This window comes from Triticum dicoccoides, chromosome 2B, assembly GCF_002162155.2.
Source record: "Triticum dicoccoides isolate Atlit2015 ecotype Zavitan chromosome 2B, WEW_v2.0, whole genome shotgun sequence".
NCBI lineage: Eukaryota > Viridiplantae > Streptophyta > Magnoliopsida > Poales > Poaceae > Triticum > Triticum dicoccoides.
The window spans coordinates 763,276,613-763,286,826 of NC_041383.1; the positions used below are offsets into that span (position 1 = coordinate 763,276,613).

The 10,214-nt window shown below is 46.8% G+C and overlaps 1 protein-coding gene across 1 annotated transcript; it reads right to left on the reverse strand.

Annotated features, from left to right (window-relative positions):
• Positions 1-1,729: 1,729 nt before the first annotated feature.
• Positions 1,730-5,738, reverse strand: LOC119366131 (protein BTR1-like). Its single transcript, XM_037631815.1, has 8 exons — positions 5,436-5,738; positions 5,150-5,323; positions 4,785-5,038; positions 4,577-4,671; positions 4,055-4,235; positions 3,024-3,149; positions 2,331-2,392; positions 1,730-2,209 (listed from the first exon to the last, which is right to left on the reverse strand). Exons 1-8 carry the CDS (start codon positions 5,650-5,652, stop codon positions 1,993-1,995), a joined length of 1,326 nt encoding a protein of 441 aa, XP_037487712.1. The 5' UTR covers positions 5,653-5,738; the 3' UTR covers positions 1,730-1,992.
• Between the last annotated feature and the right edge of the window lie 4,476 nt (positions 5,739-10,214).

The following is a 10,214-nucleotide window of genomic DNA, read 5'->3' on the forward strand; positions in this document are numbered from 1 at the left end:
GTGAGTGGCTTGTGGTAGGGCGGAGGGGGGAGAGGGTGATGCGGCAGAGGAGCGGGGGCTGGTAGGTGGCCGGAGTCGGAGGGGGAGCTCATCGGCGGCGCGGTGAGGGAGAGTGGAACGGGGTGGACGGGTGGCGCGGTGCGGTCTGTGACTCTGTGTGAAAGGCAAGGGAGAAGACGCCTTCCCGCGAGGAAGACATACTAGGCCATCTAGCTATTTGTTGGTTGCAAATGCATGTTGCATTGAGCTCTCATCCCCTCCCCTCTCTCCTTCTCCTCGGCTCCTCCTTCCCCCTACTCCGGTGGCAGTGCCGTCTGGAGTGGGGATGGAACGAAGTTTGGGACGTTCTTGTACATAGTAGGCGCGGTATTGTTAGTTTGGGCCTTATTGTCGATTGTCGGCCTTGTGCTAGTCTTTGGAGTTATGTTGTTGTGTGGCTAGATGTCGCCATGATGCTCAACCATGGCTAATCGCGAGCAGTGTTTGGTGGTCTGGTGTCGCCATCCTTAGCACCTCCATGGTGGAGGCAAGGGGATGGGAACGATTCTGCTGGCAGATCGTTCCTAAATAAGCTCGTAGTGATGACGACACATGTCGATGGTGGTCGCCATTGTGGTGAAAGGGCGTGGGGGAAGATTCAGTAGCCACATGCTTTTTACCGCTGTCTTGCAAGGTTGGACACTAGTTTGCGGTGAGGGTGGACCAGCTCTCTAATTCAAAAAAGAAGATCCTCGTTTTCCGATGCAGTATACATATTAGGTTGGAGAAGAAGCAGCCATGACATAAAGATGATGGGGGAGGGCCGAGGGGGGGGCGCTCCCGAGCTTCATCGGTGGGGTATCTAGAAGGACTACAATGCTGGAAAGTTGTCGACCTTCTCTAACGAGTCGTCGTTCTTTCTGGTCGAAAGGCGACCGAGTTTATTCTTCTTGGGCATGTCAGTATCAAACGGGGCATAATGTTGTTCCAGGATATCGTCCTATGTGATAGAGGTCTCGCCCGACCAAGTGGTCTTGTCCTTGCCGCCAGCAAGATTTGTTCTGCTGAAGAGCAGTTTGGACCCAATTGCTTTTTCTTTTTCTCGGACAGGTCCTCTTTTCCTTTTTCTTTTCCTAGTTTTTTCTTAGGGTCTTGTTTGTAAGATGTACTTCCACACCGCTTTATTTAATGCAGTTTAGTTTATTTCCCGATTTCCCACTCTTGTTAAGAAAAGAAAATGCTTGCATCTCATATTCTCATGTGTTTTTAGTTTATTCAAAAATCCCACCGGAACACAGAAAATAGGAAATACTCTTGTTCAGGAAAAAATGTTTGCATCTCATATTCTTGTTCATGCATTATGTTATTTCCTATTCAGTTTTCTTCTTGGCAACCCAGAAATTCAGCAAAATATAGATTAAAAACATGACACGATATCATGAACATTTTGGTAGAAAAATGCATGAATTTTCCAGTGTTGAACAACAGCTAACATGTTGCTAGTTGGACCCATGAAATTCTGGTATGGGAAGGCAATGCATACGAATTCCAAAAGTTGAAATTAAATCCCCCACATTTAAAAAAACAAATATAGTACCTCCGTCCCGATCCTAAATTAGTTGTCTAAGATTTATCTAGATACGGATATATCTAAAATGTGTCTAGATACATCCGTAAGCAGTAATTCGGAAGGGAGGGAGTATCATCTAAACTAATTTGCAAACGCGATCTAACCAAAAACAAACAAACATCAAGTCAAGGGAGATAAAATTGTTTCAAACACCAAGATCCCAATGTGACCAACGTTAACAAGCAAAATTGGTCAAACAGCATTGACCAGCAGAACCTAGCCATCCCATCATCAGTGATCCCATCCATTTACCTGACTAATAATCCATTGAACTAGCGATTGATTTGATTAATCGACACTCTACCAGAGACGCAAAACTCTACTGGTTCCATACCTTCCTGTGATGTGTTTGTCTTGTCTGTCTACTCTGTCCGATCTACTACCTACTGTGTCACACTCTCGTCACCCAAGTTCAGCAGATGCATCTGCACGACTGCATCCTCCTCCTCATCCAGCCTGGTAAGCAGACCCTTGCCGCTTCTGCCCTCCACCCTCCGCCACGTGAAGTTGCCGCCCTCGCCGCTGGCCACGGAGACGTGGTGCATGATCATCGCCTCGGCTGCGCGGATCGCCTCTGACGTGCCGCTCATAGTCACCTCCCTGCATCACACAATGTCAGGTTACATACGGTACAGGCGACCTGGTTCCACAAACGGAACACGCGTGCCGTTTCCCCCGCATATGCAAAGAAAAGAAGAAACTGAGCACGGCGGAACGCCACCTGTCGCGAGTCCCGGGTATGAACTCCCCCTTGCCTGAGATGTCGATCCATGCTCCGCTAACCTGAACTCCAAAGAACATCCCATGATCAGCCAAAATATCCAATGCCATATACATATGTATATAAGTTTGATAAGATTAGGAAAGCCAAAAAAAAAAGACCTCAACACCAATTAAACCATTCAGGAATACTTACTGCACCAGGCACGCATGTTCCTAGTGCACATGCTCTGTTGGGGAGCTTTAGCTAACACCAACAACTTTTAACAGGTTCTTCCTTATGCCAGGCTTCACCTCATAGTCCAAACAAACCCCACCCATCATATGACAAACTAACTTTCTGCCTTGTACGCGTGACACACGGTAGTCCAGTACTTCAGTTTCTTTAGTTCCTTCCAATTGGTGCAAGCTTACATAGAAAACCCATATTCACAAGTAAGGAAAACTACTACCCGCTTCTTGCTGCAAGTGACTTGCTTTAGTTAAGCACCGCATCTAGGACAAGATGACAGTAACCCAAACAAAACAGCTTTCCTCAACACAACTCATCTAGAAGGACGTAACACCTCTAGAGAAATTGGTCAAAACACAAGATTCCCGGGCACTGTACAGATACTTCATGTTAGACAGTTAACTGGAGCAGAGGGCAATCTGAAAAAGAAAGTGTTACTTGACTGTTTGTGATGAATAATACCTTGCTGATCTCATTGATAATCCTTCCACCACGACCAATAACAGCACCCATATACTCATCAGCAACAGCAATAGTGAGAGATTCTTGGGCGTCCTTGTTAACAGGTGATCTCATTGGAGTGTCTGGCTGAAAAAAAATCAAGAGAAAAAAGTTGAGATTTCGCAAAAGGCCTAGACCATTTGGTTAACTGTACATAAACAGTAAATAAATGTTCTTCACAAATAATTTTACATCCAGTATGCAAGATTAGTAAGAGATATTTCAAACTTATTTACCAAAGGATGCATGAAAAACAACTTTATGTTAGTCAGTTTAATTTTTTTGTTACAGACAAAATTGGTAGGCTTAGCACCGCTAGCAATTATTTCAGTTAGGGAGCTAATGTTCTGTAATTTACCTAGTCTCTTAATATGAAACTCCTACAGAGTACAGAAAAGAAACCTTTCATAGTGAATGCAAGTAAATTTTGATGAACAGATCATACGTACTGCAAGCTGGTACGTATAATTTATATATTATATGAAATTGCGGTCAGTTCTTGAAAAAGAAATTGTCCAGCTTGTGGAAGGATGGGGTGAGAATGAACCAACAAGGAACAGTTGATCGATGAGAGCCAAAGATAAGTTGAAATGCCTTATGAATGTTCAGGGATCTCTTCTATTCTAGATACTGAACTTGACAATGATTATATCAAAAATAGGTACCGTCTGGTTCTCTTGTTATAGATTGCAGGTGTTACGTTTAAAGGAAAGACAGAAAAATGCACATAAGTGTACAGAACAGGAATTTAATTTTCATTCATCGCCCCTCATTTGTCCGCCTTGAATTACGCGGGGGGGAGTAGGAAATATAATATCCAGATTATAAAATTTTAAACTAGAAACTGGACAAATAATTTAATCACGTCACGGGGCCACAGTGTGCCTAAAATACGAATTAATACAGCTTGTATACGACGACTTCACATAGAATAATTTGTTTTTATTAATGCAGGGATACTAAAGACGGACGGTGCAGGGAGGAGGAGTTACCGTAGCAGCTGCATGTACAAAAGAATAACGAATGTCCTCTAGGAGCTCAAATATTATCAGAAACACTGCTCGCAATCGATTGTCCAAGGGTCCTGTGATAGTGATCAGCCTGTCATTGAAGCCATAGGAGACGTTCTGTGGTGAGACCTGAATTGCAGTTTCCGAAGCTTCAGTGAATGACCTAGCCAGCAATGAAGAAGGATGTGTGTAAGTGTGTTAGCTTCCACAACTCACACCAGCAAAGGATGGTGAAAACACAAGAAAAAGGCCACAGCCTAACCAGAAGAGCACCACACACATCACAATTTGCAAGCATAACAGAGAACTAGCAATGCATTTATGGCATTTCCAAACAAGGCAAAATAACGCGGTAAATCCAATCAAGCGCGCATGGGTACACAAGGCAAGATACACACAGTTCATTAATCAGAGATGCAGCAAGCATAGCATGATAGGCGATGCCCGAAGTCGACGGACGCACGCGAAACTAAAAGACGAAGAAGAAAAGCAAGGAAAGCATACTTGATAACAGATCCTCCTTTGCCGATCAGCGTGCCGCAGCAGGGCTGAGGCACCACAAGCACTACCGTGGCCTCGGAGTCGGACGCCGGGCCACCCTGAGAGAACCAATGATCAACTTGAGAGGATGAAATCACTCCCTGGGATGCAGCAAGTGTAATTCGTTGTTGCCCTGAACAGTGAAGAGATATATAGGCCGATGTGATACTACCTGGTGAAGGAGCCTCTCGAGCAGTAGCTCCATGGCATCCATGACCTGGCTGAGGAGGCCGGAGACGAGCACAACCCTGCAGTCGGTGCCGGGGAGGAGCTCGTCGTGGCGGGAGAGCCTGACCCGGGCGCCGGAGCGGGCCTCGACTGCGGCGACGGCGGACCCGCCCGCCCCGATGATGAGCCCGGCCTCGGCGTGGGTGACGAGGAACCTCGCGTGCGTCCGCTTGTTCACGCCGGCGACATCGTCGTCATCTGGTTCCGAGCCACGGGTGTATGCGTGAGAAGGAGAGCAACCGGATTGGCAAATGGAGTCGAACCACGCGCAGGTGTGATGAGCTGCTCGGGAGGGGGGAATGCGGGTACCTTGGTGAGCATGGGAGGAGACGGTGGAGGCTGGCGGCGAGGGATCCACGACGCGGGGGGCGGACCCGGCCTTCCCGGCGGTGAGCCCCGCCTCCGCGAGCGTCAGCTGGGACACGGCGCGCGTCAGATCGTCGCTGCCGCCGTCTTCTGGGCCCGGCGGAGAGGAGAGGACGACTGGCAAATCGAAATGCGTGAACATTTTTTAGGAGAATTAATGGAATGGAATCGAATCTGAAGGGAACGAGACGGGATGGAGAAGAAGACCCCCTTGGATGTGATTGGGTACCTTGGGGGCGTCCGTCGTCGGAGATGGCGGACTCCGGCGACGGCGAGGGTTCCATGGTGGCCTTCCCGGCGATGCGCCCCTCCTCCGCGCGCGTCGGCGGCTTGTCGCTCCCCCACCCGCTGCCGCCGTCGTCTGTGTCCGGGGCGGGTGAAGATGAGCGGCCTGCGGGCGGGTGCGTACCTTCGAGGTGCTGGCCGTCGTCGTCGGCGGGATCCATGGCGTGGCGTGGCGCGGCGCGGAGGGGGGCGAGAGGAGGACGGAGAGGAAATGGGGGAAGGGGTTTGACTCCAGTTGACTGCTTCGGTGTTCTTCCTCAAATCGATACCACCAGATTCATTCTCAAATAGATTTTCATACATTGTATATGTATATCCTGTGTTGTAGCAATATATGTTTTTCTCAATAAACTTGATCAAAGTGTTATTTTTCTCTCGACTCGTGTGGCACCCCTCCTAGAGAAAAACATAACGCACGTATTCTAGCCCAGAGATCGAGATAAAGTCTTCTGGAATACGGCACTGCTTAGCATAGAATAAATCAGCTCTTTATTACAATCTATTTGGGTACAAGGATTCCCGATATAACAGGGAATTACATCGGCATAGTGACACTACGTCTGCCACTGTTGCTCTATGCAAGCAGCAGAACAACTCGAAGCAGCAGAATAACTCTAGCAGCGGAACAACGACGACGGTGGTGAACTCCACTCCGCGGGGACTCTGACTGGAACGCTTATCTTAGCTCGCAAACAAAGAATCTACAGCAAACAAGTATTCAAATCCAGCATGACCTGCAAGCTGGCATGACACGCTAGGTCAGTACATTAAATGTACTTGCAAGCTCACAATAATCCAGAAGCATTCAAGACAAACAACGGCATGGCAATTACAGGTTAATCAGGAATTAACATGATATCATCAGAACAACATAGCATGAATAACATGAACATGATACAACTAGAACAACATGATCATGGCATGAACATATGAATCTGACGATACTAGTATGCAACATGATGGACACTATATGCACCATTTATTTTGCTCGGGTTACCTCGAAACCAACACATGCGTCACTTACCAACCTCGGACATCACACGATCATCTTAGAATTAAATTAAACTTGGTATAAACAATACCCCAGTAATCATTAAATGATCACAAGGAGCTTGATCTTTACCCACGATTCTCGCACAACATCACGAATATCCAACAACTCGGTATCCTCGATACCACGGTGATCACTCACGGATCACAAATGAAACCATTCTTGGTTCAGTGGGTTACATCGTAACCAAACGGTGATCATACACAGATCACATAATCCATTTTTCTCATCATCGAAACGGGGTTGTTATTAAGCACATTATTATTATTATTACTGTTGACCCATAGTGTGACCGACATGAACTGGGCCCTTATCTGCGATCACGACTATCGATAGATTTAACACACTCTTTGTAGAGGTTAATACACTATACCCACACCACGGAACCCATGGCCTCGCACCCCCATTCGGGTGGACCAACGGTGTTCCGACAAAATCGTACTACTGCCATGACACTCTCCCGGCCACTCCAACTAACTCCCCACGAGGCTAGTCATGGGTGGCCCCATGTCTACCCCAGACACCAACGGCCTCCGTCGTGGCAAAACGGCCACATCGTGGCAAAACGGTCCCAAACGGGGACATGTGCACATAACCAAACTCGGGCTCACAAGGCTTATGTCGTCCTACCTGGCCAAGGTAGCGCCCGCACATAACCTTCCATCGTTGGAGGCACCGACGAGAGGCACAACAATAGACCTGGTTAGGACCCTCCCATAAAGGTAGGCGTGGTTGCACTGGTCAGCTCGATATGGTGGCACCGTGACTCAGCCAACAGTTGTTCAAGTTCAATTTAATCCGGTTCAACTTGAATGCAAATATGCTGAGCCATGATAAAATAACATGATGCAATTACAATGCATGAGCATGATATCAACATAACTATCGACCATATCAACAATGAACCATATCCAACTGAGCATGGCATAATGACGTACATGAATATCACAAGTACAACATTACTCAAAGAAACCTAGCATGACCACTAGCATCAACAATAAATATCATGCAAGAACATATCAACAATGCTACCATGCAAGCATTTAACCAACTGAATGCAATGGAACATGCATACGACGGCACCACAGACGGAAGTCATGCACCAACCACCAGCACCAACATCAACATGTACCACTAGCAAGCATAAGCATATGAAAGGAATACTAGCAGGTAGAGCATGATAAAAGAGTACAAGACTACATAGCACGAAAGTGAACATGCAACTTTAAGCATCACTGGAACAACGATAGCCATATTTTCAACAAGCAAACATTTAATAAAGATTCAAGTTGAAAACCATGGCTATTGCATGACTATCATGCAGTGGGTATTTTGGCTTGCCTGGGAATGAATAAGGCACCGGGGAGAAGTGCGGTGAAGCCGCGGAAAGATTCGCCGAAAACAGTCCTCTCTCGGAGGGGCTGTTTACGTGCAAGGGCAAAATGGTCATTTTCAGAATATTAACACATGGTGAAAGTGTGACTAAGAGAACGGGCTCGACGAGACGAAGAAATGGGCTTTGGAATCACCTCATTTGGAGTTACGAGCAAAAAGTTGTGAGGGGATGAAGATCAGGGACTTTTCTACAAAAATATCATCACAAACAAGCCCCTGAGTGGATAAGGCAGAAACGGGTTTTAAGAAAATACGCTTTTGGGAGATGAAAACGTACACGCCCAAAATGCGTCTCCACTTGCCACATCATCATAGGCAGGGCTTGGGGTCGCTAACGTGCGGGTCCCGCGGGCTATGGGGCCCGTCACTTATCCAGCTAGGCAGGCGGGGTCAATGCCTGCCCGCCGACAGGTGGGGCCGCGAGGAGATGGGGCCCGCCTGGCCTGGCTCCTTCTTCTTCCTCGCTCGCCCGCTCCCAGCCGAGGCAGAGCCGGTTCCCGACGGTGATAACCGGCTGTAGGACCTTGAAGTATGTCTAGAGGGGAGTGATTAGACTACTTGACCAATTAAAAACTTAACATTTTCCCAATTTTAGAGTTTGGCAGATTTTAGCTATCTTAGGACAAGTCAAGCAATCATCACACAAATCAAGCAAGCATGCAAAGAGTATATGGGCAGCGGAAATTAAAGCATGCAACTTGCAAGGAAGTAAAGGGAAGGGTTTGGAGGATCCAAACGCAATTGGAGACACGGATGTTTTTGGCGTGGTTCCGATAGGTGGTGCTATCGTACATCCACGTTGATGGAGACTTCAACCCACGAAGGGTAACGGTTGCGCGAGTCCACGGAGGGCTCCACCCACGAAGGGTCCACGAAGAAGCAACCTTGTCTATCCCACCATGGCCGTCGCCCACGAAGGACTTGCCTCACTAGCAGTAGATCTTCACGAAGTAGGCGATCTCCTTGCCCTTACAAACTCCTTGGTTCAACTCCACAATCTTGTCGGAGGCTCCCAAGTGTCACCTAGCCAATCTAGGAGACACCACTCTCCAAGAAGTAACAAATGGTGCGTTGATGATGAACTCCTTGCTCTTGTGCTTCAAATGATTGTCTCCCCAACACTCAACTCTCTCTCATAGGATTTGGATCTGGTGGAAAGAGGATTTGAGTGGAAAGCAACTTGGGGAAGGCTAGAGATCAAGATTCATATGGTAGGAATGGAATATCTTGGCCTCAACACATGAGTAGGTAGTTCTCTCTCAGAAATGGTAAGTTGGAAGTGTAGGTTTAGTCTGATGGCTCTCTTCACGAATGAAGAGGAGGTGGAGGGGTATATATAGCCTCCACACAAAATCTAACCGTTACACACAATTTACCAAACTCGATGGGACCGATTCAACAGACTCGGTCGGACCGATTTAGTAAACCTAGTGCCCGTTAGTGATTTTTGGTGGGACTGACATGCAACTCGGTGAGACCGATTCGGTTAGGGTTAGGGCATAACGTAATCTCGGTAAGACTGATTACACAAACTCGGTGAGACCGATTTTGGTAATAAGCTTTCCAGAGAGTTGGTCAGGTAAACTCGGTGGGACCGATTTGCTCTTTTCGGTGAGACCGAAATGTTACAAAAGGGAAACAGAGAGTTTACATTGCAATCTCGGTGGGACCGATCGCTCACTTCGGTTTGACCAAAATGTTACGAAGGGAAACAGAGAGATTACAATCCCATCTCGGTGAGACCGAGATCTCTATCGGTAGGACCGATTTTCCTAGGGTTTGTGGCAGTGGCTATGACTTTTGAAATCGGTGGCGCCGGATAGGAAGAATCGGTGTGACCGATTTTGGCTTTGGGTTTAGGTCATTTGTGGATGTGAGAAAGTAGCTGAGGGTTTTGGAGCATATCACTAAGCACATGAAGCAAGAGGCTCATTAAGCAACACCTCATCCCTCCTTGATAGTATTGGCTTTTCCTATAGACTCAATGTGATCTTGGATCACTAAAATATAAAATGAAGAGTCTTGAGCTTTTGAGCTTGAGCCAATCCTTTGTCCTTAGTATTTTGAAGGATCCATTTTCATCATCCATGCCATGCCATTCATTGAGCTTTCCTGAAATAATAGTCTTGGAATAGCATTAGCTCAATGAGTTATATGTTGTTATGAATTACCAAAACCACCTAGGGATAGTTGCACTTTCAATCTTCCCTTTTTTGGTAATTGATGACAACATATAGATCAAAGCTTCGACAAATGATAATAAGATTGAAAAACATC

What these genes read in the sequence shown, in the direction of transcription:
- LOC119366131 (XM_037631815.1), bottom strand. Translation starts at nt 5,652, where the DNA reads ATGGATCCCGCCGACGACGACGGCCAGCACCTCGAAGGTACGCACCCG. An exon ending in CTCCTCCCATGCTCACCAAG is followed by an intron (nt 5,039 to 5,149) that starts GTACCCGCATTC and finishes GCTCGGAACCAG; the next exon opens with ATGACGACGATGTCGCCGGC. An exon ending in ATACCCGGGACTCGCGACAG is followed by an intron (nt 2,210 to 2,330) that starts GTGGCGTTCCGC and finishes TGTGTGATGCAG; the next exon opens with GGAGGTGACTATGAGCGGCA.